The sequence below is a fragment of the Pelodiscus sinensis genome, chromosome 6 (genome assembly GCF_049634645.1).
Source record: "Pelodiscus sinensis isolate JC-2024 chromosome 6, ASM4963464v1, whole genome shotgun sequence".
Lineage (NCBI taxonomy): Eukaryota > Metazoa > Chordata > Testudines > Trionychidae > Pelodiscus > Pelodiscus sinensis.
This window is the reverse complement of record NC_134716.1, coordinates 41,753,881-41,778,178: the sequence shown is the minus strand read 5'-3', so window position 1 is coordinate 41,778,178 and position 24,298 is coordinate 41,753,881. Positions and strand designations below refer to the sequence as shown.

At 42.8% G+C, this 24,298-nt stretch overlaps 1 protein-coding gene and 1 long non-coding RNA gene across 5 annotated transcripts; one reads left to right on the top strand and one right to left on the bottom strand.

Moving 5' to 3' along the window:
• Positions 1 to 558: 558 nt before the first annotated feature.
• On the bottom strand, positions 559 to 24,089 carry LOC112543531 (uncharacterized). Of its 2 annotated transcripts, none has more exons than XR_012904725.1 (3): positions 23,964 to 24,089; positions 1,184 to 1,387; positions 559 to 694 (listed from the first exon to the last, which is right to left on the bottom strand). It is a non-coding gene; the product is annotated as an uncharacterized LOC112543531 (long non-coding RNA). The 2 variants fall into 2 exon arrangements; XR_003086724.2 differs by lacking the exon at positions 23,964 to 24,089 and adding an exon at positions 1,599 to 1,733.
• On the top strand, positions 1,601 to 8,270 carry LOC106732871 (uncharacterized). Of its 3 annotated transcripts, none has more exons than XM_025177858.2 (5): positions 1,603 to 2,337; positions 3,527 to 3,642; positions 3,805 to 3,894; positions 6,496 to 7,030; positions 7,966 to 8,270. In XM_025177858.2, exons 3-5 carry the CDS (start codon positions 3,820 to 3,822, stop codon positions 8,169 to 8,171), a joined length of 816 nt encoding a protein of 271 aa, XP_025033643.1. In that variant the 5' UTR covers positions 1,603 to 2,337; positions 3,527 to 3,642; positions 3,805 to 3,819; the 3' UTR covers positions 8,172 to 8,270. The 3 variants fall into 3 exon arrangements, with proteins under 3 accessions (XP_025033644.1, XP_025033643.1, XP_025033641.1); XM_025177856.2 differs by having other exon boundaries at positions 3,466 to 3,642; XM_025177859.2 differs by lacking the exon at positions 3,527 to 3,642 and having other exon boundaries at positions 1,601 to 2,337.
• Positions 24,090 to 24,298: the final 209 nt, after the last annotated feature.

Here is a 24,298-nt window from a genome sequence, read left to right as displayed (position 1 = left end):
AAACATTAAGTAACACTGGAACACCCATAGGTGTCTTCTAGTTCTGCTGTCTGTAAATAGAGGATCTTAACATGTCTGCTTCCTAAGCACTGATTGTAACATGTCTCTTTGCCAGATTGACCCTTTGTGGAATGCCGGGGTACCTTCCTTTGGGTGAAAAATGTTTGTAAATGGTTAATAAATTTAGTAGGTTAATGGATTAATGAGGCAGACTGTATGAGTTCAAAGGTACAAAATGAAGGTTGTTAATCCCAGGGTTTTAGAAAGAAAGAAACAAGGATATAGTCACCGTTCAGTGTGGTACTCTTTCCCTTTCTGGAATTAAGCTTCATCTGGCACCAATCACAATTGGTTACATTCTTTCACTTTATTTTAAGGTGCCACTTCAGCACTGATAGAACTACACAGTTTAGGGATGTTAAAATTTATTTAGGCTTTTAAGTTAGCTCCCCATGAGCACTGGCTCCTGTCTGCCCCACTCTGCTACCTCTATCAGGATGCCAGTACATTTGGGGAGCTGTCTTGAAAAAGCACTTTTTAATGTCACTAGTTGTCATGCACCTTAGTCCTATGCTATAGGGCCTACAGCATAACAATGTTTGAGCCTTCATTCACATGCTGCATATGCTGGACTCCAGAACTGCTGCAGAAGGTGCCACCATTACAGAGGTGAGAGATCATCATAGATATTGCTCTGTGAAGAAATACAAATAATCATTAATATAGAGGTGAAGGTGGGAATGTAAACATGCAATGGCTAGGAAAATCTCCACTCAAATTTTTGCACCAGAAGTAGCCATGGCCTGCCCAAGATTGGTAGGGACTCTGCAAAATATCACATGTAGGGCTTCATCTGGCTCTCTCAATACCTACGTTAAGCAAGCAAACAACCAACTCTGCCCTGAAGTACTCTAGATACAAACTGATGTAATGCACCAAGCAGTCCAAAAGTGAACGTTAGTGCAGGGATCCTGCACAGAGGTGAGTTGCCAAAGGAGAGCAACTTGATGTGAATTAAATAATGTGAGGTTATTCTGGACATAAAGACAAGGTAACAGGTAGGGGCATGTATAGGTAGAGTGAAGGGAGTGGTGTAAGAAGGAGGAGAAACTTCAGCTGTATGCTGAAGAGGATGAACATTTATACACAGATGCAATAGCTGAATTTTAACCATTAAGCCTACCTCCTGTGTAGCTGTGATGGTTTTCATAATAGAGGGTGCTCAGGTGATGAGTCAGACTAGTCACTCTGATTCCTCTGCTTGATGTTCAAAGAGTGGATTTGAAATTGCTATATTACATAGTGTGCTGATAAAAATGTGGCTTGGTGTTTCATCATCTTTGTTTCTTGTTTTCAAACATTAAGGCTGGGATTTTCACACACTTACCTGGGGGCAATTGTAAATGAATGTGAGCTTAATTTGTACACAAAAGTATATTAAATTCATTTGCAAGAGAGCAGTAATTAGTTACTACCATGATTAGCAGCAAATATGGTAGATTTCCAAGCATTAGATTGGTGCTAATCATTTTTCCATCATTTGCATTTTTTATTACGAAAAAGGACATTTACTAAATTTTAGCAGCTGTAATCAGTACCCTTAAAATCTGTAATGGTTAGCAGGAGGAGAAACCTCACTTCTTTGACACATTTCTTCAAATAAATGTCCCTGAGGTCCTATTGAAATGGAAGGGGAAGGTTGCACCTGCAAGGTAATGGCTAAGGGTGGGGGTGTTTTCTAAACTCAGGGCGCAGGTAGGGCCCTGCCTTGCAGGACCATCACTTGAGTTTTAAGGGGCACTCGTGTGCTAAACACAATAGTCCTGCAGAGGGGTCCCCTTGCCTGGGGCAGAGCGCAGTGAAATAACACCGGGCCCTTTGCCCCTTGGCACACTACAGCCCGAACTCAGCTGGAGCCTGAAGAAGCAGCGGGGCGCGGAGCCGCCAGGGCCCGGATTCTGCGGCGCTTTACTACTGGGAGGGCAGAGCGGTAGGGTTGCCAACTCTCCCGGACCGCGTAGACCGGACGCCATTTGCTGCAAGCCCGTCAGCTCCGGGAGAGTTGGTAACCCTAGCGGAGCTGCTTTCCCGTCCACCCCAACGCGCGGGGCGTCCGCGTGGCAGCCTGCGGCGGCCGAGCGGCTCCATTGCCCCATAGGCAGCGGGAGTGACTGACGCTGGCGCCAGCCTTTGCCACCGCCAGGGGGCTCCCCTGCCGCGCTCTGTGACGTGCCCGGGAAGTCACTGTGCCCCCGCCCGCGTCCCGCAGAGGCCGATGGAGGCTGCTGCGCTACATGGGGGAGCTGGCGCTGGCTCTGGCTCTGGCTCGCTAGTGAGGTTTGTATTGTAACGCTGTTAAACCCCCGGGAAATCCCCCTGCCTGCCCCGCGCCCGCTCTCCTTGCTCCACACCACTAGCTCACTCGCCATCTGCCCACTCTCCTGTACTGGAGCCCTTATAGGGGTCTTCTTGGGCTTGTGCTACCCCCCATTAATCATCAGAGAAACAAAAATAATTGCAGTTAATTACAGTTTTAATTGCAGTGTTAAACAATACTAGATTACCAATTTACAACTTATACATATTTTTGGATGTTTCTCTACTTTTTCAGCTATATTGATTTGAAGTACAATGGATAATTCAAAGTATGTCCTGCTCTTTTTTTATTATTTTTAATTACAAATATTTGCACTGTAAAAAAGATAAACAAGAGATAACGGAATCTACAAGTTGAAGCATGAAGTGACATATAAATGTTTTTCATATCTGGCATGTAAATACCATGCAGCACCAACAATAACAATGCCTTGTGAATGCCTGTTTTCACTGTCAGGTGTCATGGTAAATAAGAATTTGGCAGCATTATCTCCCATAAATGTAAACAAACTTGTTTGTCTAAAATGATTGACTGAACAAGAAGTAGGACTGAATGGACCTGTAGTCTATAAAGATTTACAATTGTTTTGTTTTTAAGTGCAGCTGGGTAGGGAAAAAAAATCCAGATTTATAAATTGCACTTTGAACAGTAAACACTACAATACTTTTATGAGATGAACTGGAAAATACTATTTTTGTTTATATTATTTACAGTGAAAATATTACAATAATATAATAAAAAGTAAAGTGAGCACCATATACTTTGTCTTCTCTTCTGTAATTGAAATATAGAAAAACATCCAAAAGCATTTACAATAAGTTTAAATTGGTAGCTTGTTATTATTTAACCGTGCATTAAGACTGCAATTGATTAAATTTTTTTAAATTGAGTTAATTTCTTTTGAGTTTACAGCAATTAATTAATAGCTCTGGTTTAAACAGATACACTGTGGCAAAATGTTAACTAAAGGAAAACAAAATGACTGTCTACAAGTATAGATAGAATGCAAACTTTAAGGCTGGAGAGGAACTGCTTAGGGTGGGAAAAAGAAAACCAGAAATACTGGATTAAATAAAAGGAATATTTAGAATTACAGGAGAAAGAAACTTCTTGCCATTGAGATCCACTGAACTGGAATAATTTTCCAAGGAAAGAAGTAGATGCCCCACCTTCTGAGACGATTTAAAAGTACGCTGGGCAAAACACTAGAGATGTCCAATAGAAAAGACTCAAGGACTGTAAAAGAAATGGACTACTTCTAATAGGTATAAGACTATTATGTTATCAAACCATCTAGCCATCCACTATCTGCTTTTTAGTATTTTGATTTTGTCTCTTCGCATTTTTCTCACTTCATTCCACTCTTCTACTAGTCTTTAGCTCTGTTAGTGTTATTACTAAAATTAACTTACTTTCATTTTTTTCAGCATAAAATAGACAAAATGAGTCAAATTAGGGATGACGAATCACCAAATGGCAGTGAAGAGAAGAAACAGATATTCTTTCACAGTTGCAAAGTGAGTACTTTGGGGTAAAAATGATTGATAGCTATATTATTTGCCTTGTTTATTAGCCTTACCTTTTTTGTTTATAGACATTTCTACAGTAACAAATTGCTGTCTTTTAAAAAACCCTCTAATGTATAATCGCATTTTCAGAAGATTAAGATAGTTCATTCTTTGACAGAGTGTGATGTCTGATTGGTGAATAAAAAGAGTGTAATCAAAGTACATTCATACTTAAATTAGTTCTGTAGCAGAAAAGATTTGGGCTCAGAACTTGGGATGTAAGTGAGTAGTCGAGTATTCCTGCTGCCACTCTATCAGAGGCAGCAAGGTGGGGGGAAACAGGAATTGGTGCTGGGGGGAGCCGGCTTAAAAGCCGGTTCCCCCCAGCATCATCTCCATGGTGCTGCCTCCTTCCACACCTGCTGCTGCTTCTGATAGAGGCAGCAGCATGGGGGTGGGAGGCTGCCTCAAAGTAGCTTCTGCCCATGGCAGGCCAAGGTTCACTGCAAGCAGAGGTGGGTCTGGAAGCAGCCCCTATCCATGGCGGTCTGGGCTGGCCATGGGCAGAGGCTGCTCCAGCAGCGGCCATGGGCAGAGGCTGCTCCAGCAGCAGCCTGTCTGCAAGAGGTTCCAGCTCCCTCCTGGGGAGCCACAGGGCTCTTATTACATTTAAAAGGCAGTGGTCTGAGACCTGGTGCAAGCCAGGACTGCTGAGTCACCCCTGCTGCAGTTCTGTTGTTTAAATGTAGTAGGAGCCGGACTGCCTATGCATCCAGCTCCTATTACATTTAAACTGCAGAGCCGCAGCAAGGCCCCTTATGAATTAATCGTGTACTCGATACAAATTGTATCGAGTCCGCGATTAGTCAGTGACCCACTTCTTAACATCCTTACTAAAAACACAGTTGTTGCCATTAAAAGTTTAGTGTGTATGAGTCTAGTGTAGTATTTGAACAGCTACTGTTTTCCCATGTACTGAGAAAAAAATTAACTGGCTAAATGTGTAGTATAAATTTTCAGATGTTGACTTTTTAAATGGCAATTATTCTGTCAGTGCATTTGGCCTTTATTCATTACACTGTCTATTATCATGGTGCTGAAATGTTATTTTTCCATCTATGCTACAGTAATTCAACTAATAATGATTTGTTCAGTAACATAGCTGATGAATTGAAAAAGCAAACATACAAGTAGGTTATTTAATCAGGTTAGGTGCATATATTCAAAAGTACTTTTGGGAAGCCGTGTATTCAACTCTCTTTGAAATCTAGTGGGAATAAAGTGCTTAACCCTTCACCATTGACAATCTCCCCCATAATGACGATTAATCAGTAAAATCTGAGTGTAATGCACCTCTCCACACAATGCTTTGCAAATTAAGTTGTACCGAACCAGTAAGTCATATGAATAAACAGTCATGTTTCATTAGCACCTCAGTAGGTTCACTCTATCTGCAGTATTTATAGAGAGATTCTCATTGAGGCTGTTGTATAATCAAGTTACATATAAAAATATATATCTGAAGGTCTCAAAGTTTCTCTGTTTTTGTCCAATGTAAAATGGTGTATAATGCAAAAATATTTGAAGCCAGAAGAAAAACTGCCCTCGAACTTACTCTATGTGACTGGTGAGAATAGTACATTCTTAAGATTTAATGCCTCTTCAGGGCAGTGTATGACTAAGAGCCTAGCTCTCTGGTGATTTTCTGTATGTAATCGTATATATTGCTCCAAACAAATTAGATTTGAAAACCAACTGGGATAGTTTCTTTAATGAGGTCAGCAATGAGATCTATGTTCCATTATGGACATGAATGCAGGTATTACACCTTGTGCAATATGAAAAGCTATACAGTAGACTTCCGATAATCCACCACCTTTTGGACCTAGGTGGTGCCGGATTATCAGATTTGCCGAAGAATCAGGAGGTCCAGTACAGCTGCACGGCTTAACAGCTGGCCAGGACACAATCTCCCTCTCCCTCCCCTCCCCTTTCCTCTTCCCTCTTCACATCTTCTCCCTGCTATAACCTGATCCTCCTCCTCCTCCCCTATCCTCCCCTTTCCCCTTCGCTGAAGCAAAACGCTCTTCTCCATATTGTAACACGATCCCACTCCCTCCCCCAACCTTATGCTCCCTCTGGTTACAGCCAGCATGTGTGCTGAGCGGAAGGCTTTTTAATCAGCTGGTCAGGAGTGCTTGGCATTTTGATGCCAGTATCGGGAGTGCCGAACAGTTGGATGCCGGACTATCGGAGTTTTACTGTATATGCATCTTTACAGAATAGCATAAAGACAATGGGAATATTATCAATGCTATGGGTATCACAAGTATTTCTTATTATACCATATATGATTATTCCAACTGTTGTCTTCATTCCTTGCCTCCAGTTGCTTCTCATCATATGCTTAGGTTATAAGATATTTGAAGCAGGGTCTATCTTTTTCTACTAAATATGTGGGCAGGAGACAATGCCTACTACATTATTATCCTCATCTCTGACTGGTACCTCTATAATTAAAAAGGAAAATGTTTATGTCATCAACACTATTTTTATTGTGGGATTGGGCTATCAAAATCCAGTATAGACATATTCTGTATTTTGTGGCAGGTATCAGAATTGTTGTCATCTCTTGCAAATGTTGAAAATGAACACCAGAAGCATCAATTGCTTTTGAAGGGAACACAAGTCTCTCTCTTCCATACACTACGGTCAGTAATAAAATCCAGTAAGACTGCAGTATTTAACAAGCAAAGCACATTACCTCCTGAGCCCACTACTGTGTTACAGAATTGGTCAAAAGATGCTGTGGCAAAGACGGATGCTGATTCTCAAAGGACAATGAAAAGCAAAAATAGTTGTGTATCGATGAGTGTTAAGTGTCTATCTAAATTGAAGACAACAAATTCTGCTATAGAAGGAAACAAAAACGCAGACAGTAGTGGTCCACTGCCAGTGCATATGCTTCCATATGTGGTTTTAATAAAAAATTGTCTTCCTTTGTCAATTTCTTCGATCCATTCCAAATGTTGCAAAGCAGAGATACTGAGCAGGATACTGTACATTACTCTGAGACTCTGGAAAAAGAAAGCAATCAAGCCTTTACCTCGAGATCATCCCAATTCCAAATTACAGACGCCTGAAGGTTGGCAATCTGTATTTATAATTATTTATGAATGATTGAGGCTATTACAAGAGAGGTTAACTAGAAACAATAGAATTAAACTAACAAAGGGGCAAAGTAGGCTGAATATCAGGAGACCGTTCTTGAGGGTGAGACTTCAATATTGCACTCTGAAACAGTTTCCAGATGGTGGGAGCCTTGGCATTTGGGATATGTAACTGCTCAGAGGACTAGAAAATATATCATTCATAGGGAACAAACATATAGTAAGTGAGCTAGGTTTATTTAGTTCTAACATTTAAGTGTTCTATAAAGACATGTGCTAAGAATATCCAGAAATAAATGTAATCCTAAGAGACACAGGGAGAGATTTTAACATGGGTCCAGTATCCATAGTTTGGGCAGCACAGAGATGATTCTTTCTTTTGAGCCTGATATTTCTCCCGCTGAATTCAGTGGAAGTCTTGGCACTGATTTCAGTGCGAGCAGATGCAATGTAGGCAGTGCTAGCTTTTCCTCTCTGCTCCATCAATATGTCTTAACTATGGTGTGATGGAACCACCAATAGGGTGTAGGAGAATGCAGTAGTTAAGTGTCCATGCCTATTCATCCTTTACCCAGTATACTAAGATTAGCATTGGCAAATGTGCCAAACAGTAGTGATTACCCCATGTGAGTTGTGAAGCTTTTCCTGCTTCATTTAAATCAGCAGTTTTTCTATTGATTTCAATAGACGCAAGAGAGGGCCTATTTTATCAATTGGATGCCTAAAATTAGATACCTAACTGCATATTTGTGCATCTAAATAAGTGACTTGAAATTCAGAGATACTAAGCACCTGATGCACTTACTAAAGTCAATACAATGCAGTATTACAGATACTTCTTGCTCATTTTGATGAAAGACGTTATTACATATAATGCTTATCTTATATGCAATTTTTTTCCTGCTTTCAGAATCAAAATATGTGAACTTCTTTAATCTAAAGGATCTGCAGTGGAAATTCTATAAAGGTATTGTGAAAAGAAAACAGAAAGTGAGAGTTTTATGGCGAGAAGCAGACTACAGACCTTTTAAGCTATGCCAGGAGAAAATCAGGAATGAAGAATACATACTCCCATTGATTCCTAAGAACTGGATAATACATGAGTCTCTTAAATGAGTTTGTGCAATGTATATCCTGCTTATATCAAATTAACAATGAATTTAAATGGAGAGTGACTGCAGTTCTTCAGAAAAATTAAATTAAAATGTGAAGACATTGCACAATTAAGTTTACTATTATTAAATTTTTGCAGTAGTACCTAGGAGCATATCAATGGAACAGGACCCCATTGTGCTAGGTGCTGTACAAACACAGACAAAAAAAATTGGTTCTTGCCCCAAATCAAACATCATCAAACACACATAGTCTGCTAAATACTATTGCACCAGCCAAAGTGACTATGGTTGGTGGCACTACACCAGGCACAGTATAATGAAATTCCCAGATCTAGCCTAATCCTGTGAGTCCATGAATCTCTAGGGTGGCCCATGAGTGGCACCAGGTAGAGTCCGGTGCACACCTCTTCACATGTCAAGGGAGAGTTTGACAGTACTCTGGTGTGGTTTTATCCATTCTAGCAACATGACCAAAGAGTACGTGCCATTTTTCAATTTAATGAGCAAGTGAAGAAAGGCCAGATCTTTGTGAGATTGTGTTGTTTCATGCTGTTCCAAGTCAGCTTGTCATAAGGTTTTGATTTCTGACCCATATAGCAATACAGGCAGTACGTAGGGTGATAGATCCTGAACATTGTCTCTGCGCAGAGACTTTTTTGCATCCATTAAAAGGGACATGGAAATTATACAAGAGACAGCAAGACCTATTAGTCAAAGACTGCCCCAATGAGATTATCATAAGACAAGAGACAATCAGAGGATGCAGGCAGGGAAGCACAAGAAAATAATACAACAATATTGGTTAAAGTGTCATTTATCTTTATATTAAAGTAAGTCCCTATTGCATTTCGTTAGCTGTTAACATCATGGGTCTGATACTGCTCACATTAACAACAGGTTTACAGCAGTGTAACTTAAGTGGAATTAGTCCTGATTTGAGATCAGAATCAGATATAAAATAGACAAAAATATCCATCCTGCAAATAGCAATAGAAAATATAAGTGAACAATTTCTCTCCACTCCACAACAACAGTTGACAGGGACAACTGTGATGCTGAGATATGACTGGAAAATATGTTCACACATGTTTCATTGATAATGGTGCATCACAGTTGAATTGACACTATGGAGTAATACAGTCATGACATAGTGAGTGAAAAGCTGCTAACAAATTCATGGACACCTACAGTTATCCAGGCTCTCCTTTCCCTTTAGGTTCTTCTCTATCAGCTAGCGAACTCTGAAAATAACATAACAATAATCTGTTTTGTGGTGATGATATGAGATAGGTGGGAGAGGTTGGACTTCATTTCCTTGTCCTAGTCACCTGACCTGGATCGAGTTACCAAGATTAATATTAACACCCCTGCAGTTACTCTTGTTGCCCCAACTGAGGGAATCCACCAAAGGCTACAGCATGGCTACGTCTAGATTGTATCCCTTTTATGAGAAAGGGATGCAATCTAGATGTAGCCCATGTGTTTCCTAATCCCTCCAAACGATCAATGCCTTCTACTTGCAAAGCAACTACAGGTCCTCTCCACCAGTCTTGCTCTGGGAGGTATTCTTTGGAAGCTGATTTCCCTAAGGATTTGTTTTCCCAGGGCAACTAAAATATGTGACCATATAGGACTGTTGAATTATTTACAGCCATATAAATCGGGGTCAACATAATTATGATAACAAGCCATAGTTTTTGCAATTTAATTTTTTCGTATTGGGGCACTTCCTCAAGGGCTAGGCCCCGCTGTGGTAGCTCCGGTACAGATACATAACAAAAGTGCATTCCCTGCCCACAAGGATTTACAGTAGAAGTCTGAAATAGGAAGTAATACGCGGATATGTTGAACAAATGGTGTAGACACAAGGTACTGGGTAGAGGTCACTAAGTTGTTGTTTTTTCTGGGCTTAAATCCAAAGTTTACACAAACAGAAATTCACAGAGATATGGATTTCAGTCAGGTACAAGAGGCTTATGCTGGCTATAAAACAACTTCATAAATCTGATGATAAATATAGCTGACAACTTGAACACCAGGTTATTGTGTTCTCACACATGCTATTTTTTTGCTGAGGAGATTTAGCTACTATGATCTGTTAGAGCAGCGATGGGCAACTTAGGCTAGTAAGTGGGCCATATGAATGGCCCTCCTTTTTCACAGTGGGCCACAAGATTGTCATAACCAAGATGATCTCCCAGTGTAGGTTAGTTTTGCTAATTGTGCTTGCATACCCAGAATTTGCAGTATGTGCCAATTGAACCATAGTAGTGCTTTCATTGGAGGGATTGCACAGCTCTCTGTCATTGTTTTGTTCAATGAGCACGTACCTCATTTCACATGCTTTTGCTTTAAGTGTGTGCCACTTCAGTAATATTGGTAGCAAAAAAGACCTACACACACAGAAACCAGCAGAATCTGGCAACCCGATGCATGGGCAACTGTAAATAAAATGTCTCGTGAGCCACACATTGAACCCTGATGGACTACATGTGGCCCTTGGGCCACAGTTGCCTGCCACTGTGTTAGAGGAATCATAAGGGACATGTGAAAATGGAACAAAATGGCCTAGGGATCTTGTTAATCATTGATATAACTTGGATTTTTTTTGAGTACACAGTCAACATAATATATATATAACATCTATAGAAATCAGCGTGCTCCTTTTGCTTGTATGTGTACGTGTGTTTATAAGTATACATAGCATAGAAACGTAGAGCTGCAAGGGATCTCTAGAGATCAAGTCTAACCCCTTGCACTATTGCAGGACCAAGTACAGGCAGTCCCCGAGTTACGCGGATCCGACTTATGTTAGATCTGCAGTTACGAACGGGGCACTTCCTCTCCCTGGTCTCCAGCAGACCAGGGAGAGGAAGCAAAGCGGCGGAACGCACGGCCAGCTGACAGCCCAGACGCGTCTGGGCTGTCAGCTGGCCGCGTGCTCCGCTCTGCTCCCCCCCCCCCTCGGTCCGCAGACCAGGGGGAGGGGGAGCAGAGCTGGCCGCGCGTTCTGCCGCTCTGCTCCGCTCTGCTCCCCCTCCCCCTGGTCTGCAGACCATGGGGGGGGGGGGGGGGAAGCAGAGCGGAGCACGCGGCCAGCTGACAGCCCAGACGCGTCTGGGCTGTCAGCTGGCCGCGCGTTCCGCCGCTCTGCTCTGCTCTGCTCTGCTCTGCTCTGCTCTGCTGCCCCTCCCCCTGGTCTGCAGACCTGGGGGACCGGAAGCAGAGCAGAGCAAAGCCGCGGAGCCCGAGGGCAGCAGGATAGCCACGGCGCGTCTGGGCTGTCCTGCTGCCCGCGTGTTCTGCCGCTTTGCTCCCCGTCCCCCTGGTCTGCAGACCAGGGGGACGGGGAGCAAAGTAGAGCAAAGCCACGGAGCCCGAGGGCAGCAGGATAGCCACGGCGCGTCTGGGCTGTCCCGCTGCCCCCGTGCTCCGCGGCTTTGCTCCGGACGCCTGTGGTACAGCAGCTGGGACGCTGACGGTTGGTCCCATAGCGCCGCTCTGGGCGCCACTGGACCAACCCAGCAGCACCCCAGCTGCTCTGCCCCAGGTGTCCCCAAGTCAGCAGCTGCTGAAAATGACCAGTGGCTGACTACAGAAAGCCCCTGCCCCGGGCTTCCTGGAATCAGCCGCTGATCAGTTTCAGCAGCAGCTGACTTGGGGATGCCTGGGGTTCTTAAGTTGAATCTGTATGTAAGTCAGAACTGGCGTCCAGATTCAGCCACTGTTGAAACTGATCAGTTTCAGCAGCGGCTGAATCTGGACACCAGTTCCGACTTACATACAGATTCAACTTAAGAACAAACCTACAGTCCCTATCTTGTACGTAACCCGGGGACTGCCTGTAAACGTAAACCATCCCTGATAAGTGTTTGTCTTAAAAACCTCCAATGATGGAGATTCCAAAATCTACCTTGAAATCCTATTCCAGAATTTAGCTAATTTTTGAGTTAACACATTATCTCTAACTAGCCAGTAAGGCCTGTCATTGACCATGCAAAGTAATTTTGTATGGATTACACATTTAGGAAAGTTCAAGAAATTAAATACATGTAATAGATTTTTTTTTATTACTGTGCTTGCAAAAGGGAAGTAAAAGAACACTTTTAAATTTGTAGGATTTCACCTTCAAACATTGTTCATTTTATTGAATAATTACCATACATAGTAAATTTGAATCAGGACCTCGTATAGCTTCTATTACTCTTTCCATAACTAATTTGAATTATTTTGTGATTTGTAACAGTAAACATTTTCTTTGCACTAAAGTGACAGTTGAATAGGCGACTCAGTTTTAATTTGTTTGCAAATATTTTTATGAACTCTAATCATAATAATCATGACTTTCTCTGATGAAAACCAAAAAATAATGATTTAAACCTTTCACCCAGCATATCTTGGTATAAGAAGTAGTGCATTCAGCTAATTTAAGTGGCATGATTGTTTATGAAAAATTTGGTATCTGTAGGTAATCCCAAAATATGACTTTATTTTGCACAAACAAATCCACAAACAAACAAACTCTTCAAAATTTATAATAGATATCTAAACTATATCTCTTTGTGGCAGATGAAGCTCATTACCACTTATAGCTCCAGTGCACATTAGGAACAATTGATCTCAACCTTCTTTATAATGGCCCTTAAGATATCTGAAGACTTGCTATCAGGTTCTCTCCCCACCCCTATTTTCTTTCTCAGTTTTTTAAATCTTTTTTCATGTCAGCTTTTCTAAACCGTTTATCATTTTTGTTGCTCTTCTCTAGATTCTCATCCATTTGTCTACATCTAGCCTAAGGTGTGCTATCCACCACTGGTCACAGTACTCCAGCAGAGGCCTTACCAGTGCCAAGTAGACTGGAACAATTTTTTCCCATGTTTCACATATGAAACTCCTGTATTAATACACCAGAATATTATTCTTTTTTGCAACTGCAACAGTGTTGCCTCATATTCAATTTGTGACCCATTGTAATCCCCAGATGCTTTTCAGCTGTATCACCATTTAACTAGTTTTGCCCATTGTGTAGTTGACCATTTGATTTGATTTTTTTTCTTCATAAATGTAGTACTTTACATTTGTCTTTATTGAATTTCATCTGGTTGATTTCAGACCAATTCTTTAATTTGTCAGAGTCATTTTGAATTTTAATCCTGTCCTCTAAAGCGCTTGCAAACTCTTCCAACCTGGTGTCATCCACGAATATTATACACTCATCCAAATCATTAATGAAAATACTCAATAGTCCTATACCGAAGAAGGACCACTGCAAGACACCACTAAATATGTCATCCTCATCTGACAGTGAACTGTTGATCATTATTCTTTGAGTATTGAGTTTCAACCAATTACGCATCCATCTTTTAGTAATTTCATTTAGACCACATTTCATTAGTTTACTTATGAGAATATAATGTGGGACTGTATCAAAGCCCTTACTAAAATCAAGATATATCATACCAGCAGCCTCACCCCTTCTGCTCTCCACCAGTAATCAGGTCAATGAAAGAAATTGGGTTGTTTTGGCCTGTTTTGTTATTGACAAATATATGCTGACTATTTCTAATAACCGTATCCTTTAGATGCTTTCAAATGGATTGTTTAATCATTTGTTTGAGTATCTTTCCAGCCATCAAAGTCAGGCTGACTGGTCTATCATTTCCTCAAGTTCTCTTTGTTCCACTTATTAGCAATTAGAAGACTTACCCAGCATTGCCCAGATCTCACCCGAGGCAAGGGGGGCCATGCAGGCCTCCTGCTGCACTCCCTAGGCTGGGGCTGTGAGGGGTCAGCCCAGGACTGGGAAAGGGACTGGCCCAGGCCCAGGATGGTGTGGGGGCCTCCCACCGGCACTCCCCGGGCTCAAGTGGGGGAGGGGAGAGCTGCACAGAGGCTTCCTGCCAGTGTGGCCCAGCCCCAGGAGTAGAAGAGGCAGGGCGCAGCGCAGAGGCCTCCTGCTGGCACACTCTAGGCCTGGACCCTGAGACAGAAGGGGCAGTGTGGAGGCATCTGGGGCGGCAGGGAGTGGACAGAGCAGAGGCTTTCCTCCGGCACTCCCTGGGCCTGCTGGACAGCTCAGCGATGCTGGTGGGGACACCTGTGGGTCCTGCGGAGGGGGCAGAGCTGCACTGCCCAGTCCTGGTAGTGCTCCGCAGAAAGTCGTGATGGTGAGGTTGGTGGGGTTTCCTCTCCTCCCTTTTCCAGCGCTGGAGGTGGGGCTTTGGGCAGGAGGGCCACTTCCGTGGGCCAGTGGTTGGGAAGATGGCAAGCCCCATCCCCAGCTAGCAACTCCCTTCCTGGTGCAGCTGCCCCTGTGGTCACTATACAGCATAGCTGTCCCCTATGCTTACTGCTCCTAGTGGTGACTGTGTAGTATCAAATACCTCTAATCAGCCACCTCCTTTCCATGTAATGGAAAAAAATCAAATTCCAGGAACTTCCAGTTTTCCTGCAACAACCAACCTCTGACCTTGCTTTAAGTTAGGATAAGAGGAAGCTGCACACCAAATTTGGTGGTCCTATTTAGGAGGATTTCTTGAACAAATGGACTCAAAGGCAGACTCACTCACAGACAAACAGATGCCTCTAAAATCTATAGAGAGATAGGTACTATGTTAGCCTTTCTATAAACTGTACCTGTCCTCAAGTTCTCAGAGATAAATGCTAATAGTTCAAAGGATGCTTCAAGTATAGTGTTTTACTGTCTTTTAAAATTTCCCAAATACTTATGGTTATAACCAGATCTGCGCAAGAACTGAGGCTGTTCATCTTTATGGTTCAACAAATTCTGCTGGTATGTGGTAGCTGCTATTTAGAGGCTAGTTTCATACACTAGATATTTTTTTAAAATGATACCTGACAAATGCTTTGATTTCTTCAACTATTCCATAATAGCAATTGATTTTATGAATACACATCTCTCACTGTGGTACCGAATCTTGAGGACACCACACTGCAAGTGACATAATCACACCAATGCAAACCTGTAGACCTTACTGGGATATCCATGTTCTTGCAATGCAAAAGGTGGAAAGACAACATTGTCTGTTGCTCCTTCCTGCATACAAATGGTACCTATCCCTGCTTTCCTTTTGTCAGAATCAGTTATTTCGCTTGTTTTGCACCAGTACATATTTAGGAATAATTCCTTAATTTTGCACATTTCTAGCACCGTGATAGTCCCATTTTCCACAGAAACTATCACAATTCACACAGCTGCACATGTCTGGGCTCTGAAGGCAACAGATTCAGACTGTTCTGTAGCTGGAGAAGGCTCCAAGAGGTGGAAGCGGGTCTGATTTCCCCAGTGCTAAGGGAAGCACCCCCATCAGGCAGTGGTGGATTAATGCATAGGGCCTGTGCCGAAGATCTACAGCCAGTTTGAAGATCTACAGGCAGGAACCACTGCAGGACAGGGACAGTAGCTTCCAGTTGGGGTCCCCCTACACTGGGCAGGAGCCTTTGGGGAGGTGACACAGCCCCAAACCTGGGCACAAGGAGCAGCCCTGAGCCCAGGTGCCCAAGCCTAGGGAGGAGCCACAGTTTGGAAGACTCGTGCCCAGCTCTGGGGCTGCTGCAGTGCAGAAGTGAAGGTAGACCAGCTCACTTCTGCCCTACCTGTGGAGGAGGGTCCGATCACCTCCCATAACAGCCACACAGAGAAGGATAAGTCCTGTCTTTCCCCAGCCCTGCTGAACTAGCAGATCTCAGGGAGATCAGATTTCGTGGGGAAGGACTTATGTCATGGTTGTTGATTCATTTTTCAAAGCCATGAAATCGGTAGGGCCACATGCATAACGGCTGCTAGCTCAGAATGAGCATGCTTAACAAATGTTCATTCATTCTTTTGTACAGTCTGAGAGTTTGGCCTTGTCCTCATGTTAACACGTGATCAGTAGACAAAGAGCCTCTCCTCAGGGCCCAGCTTAAAACCCCACGGCTACGTCTACACTGGCCCCTTTTCCGGAAGGGGCATGTTAATTTCACCTATCGTAGTAGGGAAATCCACGGGGGATTTAAATATCCCCCGCGGCATTTAAATAAAAATGTCCGCCGCTTTTTTCCGGCTTTTAAAAAAGCCGGAAAAGAGCGTCTACACTGGCCCCGATCCTCCGGAAAAAGCGCCCTTTTGAAGTAGGAATAAGAGCCTCCGGAAAAGGGCGCTTTTTCCGGAGGATCGGGGCCAGTGTAGACGCTCTTTTCCGGCTTTTTTAAAAGCCGGAAAAAAGCGGCGGACATTTTTATTTAAATGCCGTGGGGGATATTTAAATCCCCCGCGGATTTCCCTACTACGATAGGTGAAATTAACATGCCCCTTCCGGAAAAGGGGCCAGTGTAGACGAGCCCCACATGTGTATACACTTTTCCCTTGAGATTTCCTGGGAAAGGCAGGCAACTTTTTATACCTGTGACAGCATGATAAGGGCTAGTGCTTGAGTCAACACTCTAATCACTATTAGCTTAATTTGATTCCTCTGGAGAAGGCCTAATTGGAGAGAGGTGTATGCCTTATCAGGCTATATTGGGGCTGATGAGTCATGAGTTAACAGGAAAAACTATGAAAGGGCAGTGGGAGATGATGGGGGTGGTGCAGAAAGGAGGCAGAAAAACAGAAGGGGAGGTGAGTTGGAGAAAGAGGTTTTTCTGGGTAAAGACATTTTACTCTGCTCCCCTTTTGTTTTGGAGAAGGGGTTTGAAGATACAGTGTGTAAAGGCATAGGGACAGTATTATGTATTGGTGTAGAAATTAACCCTAACTAAACTAAATGATTGCGTTTACAAGCAAGAAGGTCTCAGTGTGGTCTGTGTTTGTAGAAAAGTTGCAGATACAGCTGGCTGTCCTCTCACAGTCCCATAAGTTTTCCGTTAAAAGCATTTTGGGAAAAGCGTATCTAGATTGGCATGGATGCTTTTCCGCAAAAAGTGCTTTTTTCTGGAAAATCATGCCAGTCTAGATGTAGCCTAACAGTCAGTGCATTCTGAAGCCAGCTCTCCTCAGGAATTCACAGCTAGTGCTGTAAAAGATCAGAAACCTGAAGGCTTAAATGTGGCAGGCATTTGTAGAGCTGTTGGAGCTTCTGAAATAGTCAGAACTGCAGAAATGGCCTGTTAAATATAATTCAGAAACAAAAATGATCTCACAACAAACTAACTTGCATAGGAATAGAGATTTGCAGATGATAGCAAAATGGAGTGTTGGGAATGCATTGTATGTAGCAATCTGCGTAAACAGTGTTTCCAGGCTACTAGTGACATGAATGATAAATAGAACCTGTCAGCGCAGGCACTTAGCCAGCATTGGCCTGACATTGATCTCAGCTGCAGTCTCAGTACAACAGCAGGAGATTAGCTAGCAGCTTTGGCGGATAGGCACTGCTTTACCTTTGAACTATTTAATTGCAAGGTTACCACTCCCTATTGTTAAAACAGAAAGCAAGTCCCTATTCCCACACAGACATGGTCCCATAAAACACAAGGTTGCAGTCAAAAAATGAACATACCAATGCACAAAATACGTACCATACAATGCAGACTGGTAGTAAATTCCAATGCAGGTGCTTTTCGTAGGCAGGTCTACGTGTCCTCATTCATGGGCAGACTGCTTTAACAAATACTGTACATCAGAGGGAGGGCTCTAGGTGAGGAAGAGTATATAAGGATGCACATCCCAATGACCATGCACTAGACAGAGATGCATCCAAGTACACTACCACTGCCAGAGGAATTACACAGGCACCGGAAATATCAACCATAGCCAAATGTGCTCTCTGCACTGAAGGCACGGATGAACTGATTCCTATATCTGTTGTTAGTTTCCACTAAACAACTGTCCAGAGTGCTGAACAATGCATGCCAGAAGAGTAGATAGTAACTCTCTTTGAAAGCAAACTAGATGTAGTCACCTGGAGCCTGCCCTTCTCTGCTGGACCATGGCCCCATGCTGCTGACTCTTTCCATGTAAGGAAAGACCATTCTACACGAGAGATCCACTTCCTGGACACCACCGTACAAATCAACAATGGAAAATTAGACACCACTCTCTACAGAAAACCCACCAACTCATACAGTTACCTACATGCATCCAGCTCCCATCCAGAACACACCACACGATCCATCGTCTATAGCCAAGCCCTTCGATACAACCGCATCTGCTCTAATCCCACTGACAGAGACCAGAAGCTTCAGGATCTCTACCAAGCATTTATAAATCTCAACTACCCACCCAGAGAAATAAAAAAGCAAATTGAAAGAGCCAGACGAATACCTAGAAACCATCTACTTCAAGACAGACCCAAGAAAACCAACAATAGAACACCACTTGTCATCACCTACAACCTCCAACTTAAACCTGTCCAACACATTATCAATAAACTACAGCCTATATTGGAACAGGATACCATACTCAAAGAGGCTCTGGGAGACAGACCCATAGTCTCCTATAGACAACCACCTAACCTCAAGATGATTCTTACCAACCACCACAGGACATACCACACTGATACCAACCCTGGTACCTTCCCTTGCAACAAACCCCGTTGCCAGCATTGTCCACATATTCATTCTGCTGATACCATTATTGGACCTAATCAAGTGAGTTATAAGATCAAGAACACATATTCCTGCGCATCCAGAAATATAATCTATGCTATCATGTGCCGAAAGTGTCCGTCTGCTATGTACATTGGACAAACATCTCAGACACTTCGCCAAAGGATTAATGCCCACAAAACAGATATCAGACAAGATCACAAAGAAAAAACAGTTTCTTGCCATTTTAACCAGAAAGGACACTCTCTCAATGACTTAACCACCTGCATTCTGCTTCAAAGACCTTTTACATCTGCACTTGAAAGGGAATCCTCTGAACTGTCATTCATGTTAAAATTCGACACTTTCCAAAAAGGACTTAACAAACATTTGAACTATCTCACCCATTACCAAGATAGTTTCCCCAATTATCACCTCTAATACCATTAACTCACAAACATCCCACTCTCCCTACCTCTAATATCATCAATTCACAGACACTTACCTCCCTTCCTTCCCCCCCCCTTGCATCCCCCTCCTGTTCTGCAATGTGATTTGTCCTTTTCATATTTGTTCATTTTTTTAAATTGTATCCTTTGGTATATATGGTTGTGACTACTTTCTTCCACTATTTGATCTGAGGAAGTGGGTCTGGCCCACGAAAGCTCATCATCTAATAAACCATCTTGTTAGTCTTTAAAGTGCTACATTGTCCTGCATTTTGCTTCATGTAAGGAAAGTAAGGGTCAAGATGACTGGATCTGCATGGCTACAAGGATTGGATTGGATACAAGGATTATAACCTTTTCCCCTCATTGTCTATTCAGATTGGGCCAGCTGTACTTTGTCCCTGCTAATAACTTAAGCCTTACTAACATCCCTGGGAAGTGGGAAAGCATTTTTATCCCCACATTAGAGAGGCACAGAGAGGGTGATTTGCATTAGTGTAAACTAAGGGTGGGGAATCTAAGGTTCAGGGACCAGATACAGCCCCAAGCATTCCTGGATCTGACTGACTAATTTTTCTTTGGGTCAGTGGCCCTCAACCCAAGAAAGGTTCCCCACCCTTGGTGTATACAGAAGGCATGGAAGAGCCAGAAATAGCCCATGTATTTCCATAATTGCCACCCCGCTGTCAAACATGTGGTGTGAAGGACTGAAAAATATATTAGATAGATCAATTTCAAAAGTGCAGTGCAGTTTACATATTAGGAAAAACACAAACACACAGGGAAAGACATTTGTACACACATCAAGCAACTGTGCATGCAAACTCTACAGAATTAAGCAGTGAATAATACTGCTAACTACTATGCTATTAGTGCTATAAAAATTACAATTTAATTAATAACTGGATCCTAATGCCTACATTATGTAGGTTGATCAGTTCATGTAAGAGGTAGCTTCCAGCAAAGGTCTAATCCTGTGTCCATTGGAGTTGATGATTTGTAGAGTCCCATATTTCAAGGCCAGAGGGGACCATTATATGATCATTTAGTGACCTCCTGCATAATGCAGACCAAAGAATTCCACTCAATGGCAAACTGATAAAATTCCCACTAACATCAGAGATACAGAATCAGGCACTAAATGTTCATGTAAGTCAGTCAGTAGTAGCACTGATGGCCCCACATTACAAAAGAAGATGTAGGCTCATATTGATGAGGTGCTAAGAGATGGGACATTTTCAAGTATGATCCTACAATATGTTCAGTACTTCCTTGGTGGAGTTAAGAACTCGCAGCTCTAGAGGCAGATACTTTCAGAGGGCATTCCTTCAGATGAGCTGTGAAGGTACGATTACTTCTGTACATTAATATTTTTATTGGTGGCTTTACAGATATTTCAGATGCCCATAATATAAAACATAAGTTTTTAAAGGAAGTCAGATCTTGGCCTACAAACTTAATGACTGATGAATTAGTCATAACTTTGGAATCAAATGCTTCAATACATTGTTTTAATATGGAATCTTTGCTTAATTTGACTATATTTTCATTATGAGCAAAAATATCCTTATGACGTGGAGGTTCCATCCCTAGAGGTGTTTAAGTCTCGGCTTGACAAAGCCCTGGCTGGGTTGATTTAGTTGGGATTGGTCCTGCCTAGAGCAGGGGTCTGGACTTGATGACCTACTGAGGTCTCTTCCAGTTCTATGATTCTATGACATACGTTTCTGAATCATTATCTAACAAAATCATCTTACCAAACAACTTCGTTGAGGTTCATGAGATCCAGGGGTTGAGAAGGGATATTCAAAGGATGTGGGGGGAAGATGGCGAGGGGAGTGGGTGAGAGCGACAGAGGGAGAGAGGAGGGGGATGGTTCAGGGATAGGCATAGTGCATTATAGACCAGGGTTGGGCAATAACACAAGCAGTGGTTCATCAGAGTTATCCCTGGTAGGTCGCCACTGCTATGTTTACCATCAAGGCTGCAGGTACCAGTGATCACAGCTCCTGTTGGCCACAAATGGCAGTCTACAGCCAACTGGATCGGCAATCACTGGTACCTGCAGCTGTGCAGGTAAATATAGCGGTGGGGCTCCACAAGGAGCTATTCCTGCTGCATCAGATCCAGCCCACGGGCCAGTGTTTGCCCATCCCTGTTATAGATGTTACAAGTCCCTACATCCATAAAGAAAGGCATGTCAACAGCTCCTCACAGGCACTGGTAAAGGCAGCTGTTAGATCTAAAAGCAATTATGGATACTTAGCCTCCCTGAGTCACAAAGAGAAGATACCCAGCATTAAGATCAGTTCAGTTCCTGTGCCATTTCCAGGTTTAAAAGCATAGTGATTGGATTTAAGGAGATCTGCTGTATGATCTCTATAATCTATAAAAGGAAGTTTAGTGACAATGGATGCTGATTAATGACATTCTTGAATTGGTTCCTAGAGTAAAGGCCAATAGTCATGTCTTACGCTTAAGTTCACTGGCTCAGCACCTCTATGTGGCCACAATGATGGCTAAACTAAACACATGTTTCAGAGAGGTCTCCTGCTCTCTGTTGGTGGGATTATGTTGAACTACAGCCTTCTGTGATGCCATTAGATCACCTCCATCTTGCTGGGCTTATAGTAGGACCAGAGTTCTAGGAGGCTAATGGCTCAGTATCTCTAGCATGCTTATCTGATGTCCAAGCTCAGAGCTCTGGCAGAATGACTGGCTGGCTCAGGACCTCAAACCTGCTAAATTGACATATATGTAAACCATGATTCTGATCACAGCTAGTTTATGTATTCAATTATTATGTTTATTTTAGGCAAGTGAATGCAGGCTGCCTTATCTGTTTCTAACAGTAATCACCTGAATTAGTGGATGCTGTCTCACATGATAAATGTCAACCTGTCCAGAATAGCTCATGAGAATGAGTGCCAACATCAAGGCAGACAGTCAAAACCAGGACACAAACCCCAAACTAATTGTGAGTTCTATACTTAGAATTCACCAATGAAGTAACAAGTGTGAATTCCTCATAGTGAGGCTGCTATAGTGCTTGGAAACACAAAGGCTATGTCTAGATTGCATCCCTTTTTCGTAAAAGGGATGCAAATTAGATGTATCACAATTGCTAATGAAGTGGGGATTTAAATCTCCCCCGCTTCATTAGCATAAAAATGGCTGCCGCTCTTTTTCGGCATGGAGCTTTGCCGGAAAAAAGCGCCAGTCTAGACACGGATCTTTCAGAAAATAAAGCCTTTTCCAAAAGATCCCTTATCGCAATTTCGATATGTCTAATTTGCATCCCTTTTACGAAAAAGGGATGCAGTCTAGACACAGCGAAGATGTATTAGCTCGGAAAAAGAAATGAGAGTTGTTGTGTACAGTGTTAAAGCAGGTAAATGTACACACACAAATGGGTTAGTCTTAGGTTGCAAAAGGAATTAGAAATTGCTGCAATATGCTAGCTTTCTATGTCCTTTGGCACAAGCCAAGCAGCTTGGGGATCATTTACAAATACTCCCTCTGCAAATTCTAAGCAGCATAGTGACACAGTTTCTTCGGGTCAATGATTTTTTATTCCCTTCCTCCAAAACTCAATTTGTGATGGGACTAGTATTTGCACCGATCTCTCCGTGGGTCTTGGGGAGGCAATCAACAAAATCATTGATCTTAGTCTTTCACAATAGCTCATTTGGTTTCAAAGGCCCTTCTTGTGTGCAGGATCAGCTCTTTACATTATTTCATTCTTCTTTCCTGGTGGGTGAGTTGCACAATTACAGAAGTTTACAATGCAAATACTCAGTGTAACTTCATATCATGGGACACAGATATTATAAGTGAGATTAATATATCTTCAATACTAAATATTTTCTTATAAAGGTAACATCTGTTTGAACAATGTTAACTCACAGGTGAGTCTGGCTGGTTTCCAATGTTCAGTGAGGCTTAAGGGCATTGGCTTGAGCTAGTACATCATCTGTCAGCGTTAAGACTAGTGTTGACCTTTTTTAATCCTGACTCATGTTAAGTGTTTGCAGCCAGGGAAAAAAGATTAAACTTGTGGTTGCCTTGATTTTTAGCTTTCATGGAATTTATATTCGAGCAACCTGAAATCTACACAAAACAAAGATTTTGACAGAAGGGGGACTGATTCGTTGATGTAAAAGTTAGAAATTGTTGACCGCTGAGAGGCATGAATCTTACTTCCTGCATTTTATCTAACTCTTCTTTCAGTGATTTAATACATTGGTAGGCAACCTGCAGCCCAGGGGACCATATGTGGCTTGTCAGGATGAGCTGCTTGTGGGCTGCCAGACAGGTTACTTATCTTGCATCCACAAGTACAGCTTCTCACAGTTCCCAATGGCTGTGGTTCACTGTTCCCAGACAATGGGAGCTGCAGAAAGTAGCAGCCAGTTTTATCTGTGGCCCACACTGCTTTCTGCAGCTCCCGTTGGCCAGAAATTGAGGTCTGGGGTGGAGTGGGGAGGATGCGCCCCTCGGCGCTGCGGGACCAACCCGGCAGCACCCCAGCTGCTCTGCCCTAGACTTCCCCAAGTCAGCCGCTGCTGAAACTGACCAGCGGCTGACTCGGGGAAGCCAGGGGCAGAGCAGCTCCAATTGTTCGGCTGCCCAGAGCACTTCCGGGTTCCAGATGGTGCCGGACCATCAGGAGTGCCAGACTATTGGATGCCGGACCACTGGAGTTTTACTGTACTGTTTGTCTGATCTTATCAGTAGGAACAGCAAAGCAGTAAAGAACATACTTAAAAAAAAAAAAAGTCTTACATGCATATCTATCTTACTAGAGTCTGACCAACCTGAAATGGAGGCTTAGGAAAGTTAATCTTTCTCAAGATCCAGTCTCAAGAGGAGAGAGTCAGTTTTTATCTCCAACCATATAGTCCCCTTCTCTCAAGAGTATTTTTCCTTCAGCCCTCTGGAAGTTTGTGATTTCCCCTCCCCGCCCAGTCACTGAGTTTCTCCTGAAGAAAACTTGTCGGACAGGTTCAGCAAGCCTAGCATATAAAAGGAAATGATTCTGCTTCTCCCTCAAGTGTTTGCAGAGAAGGGCCTATCAGGATTCACCTTCTTAGGAGAATTTTCTGACTAACTCACACTGAATTAACTCAGTATATGCAGACAGTAAACAAAG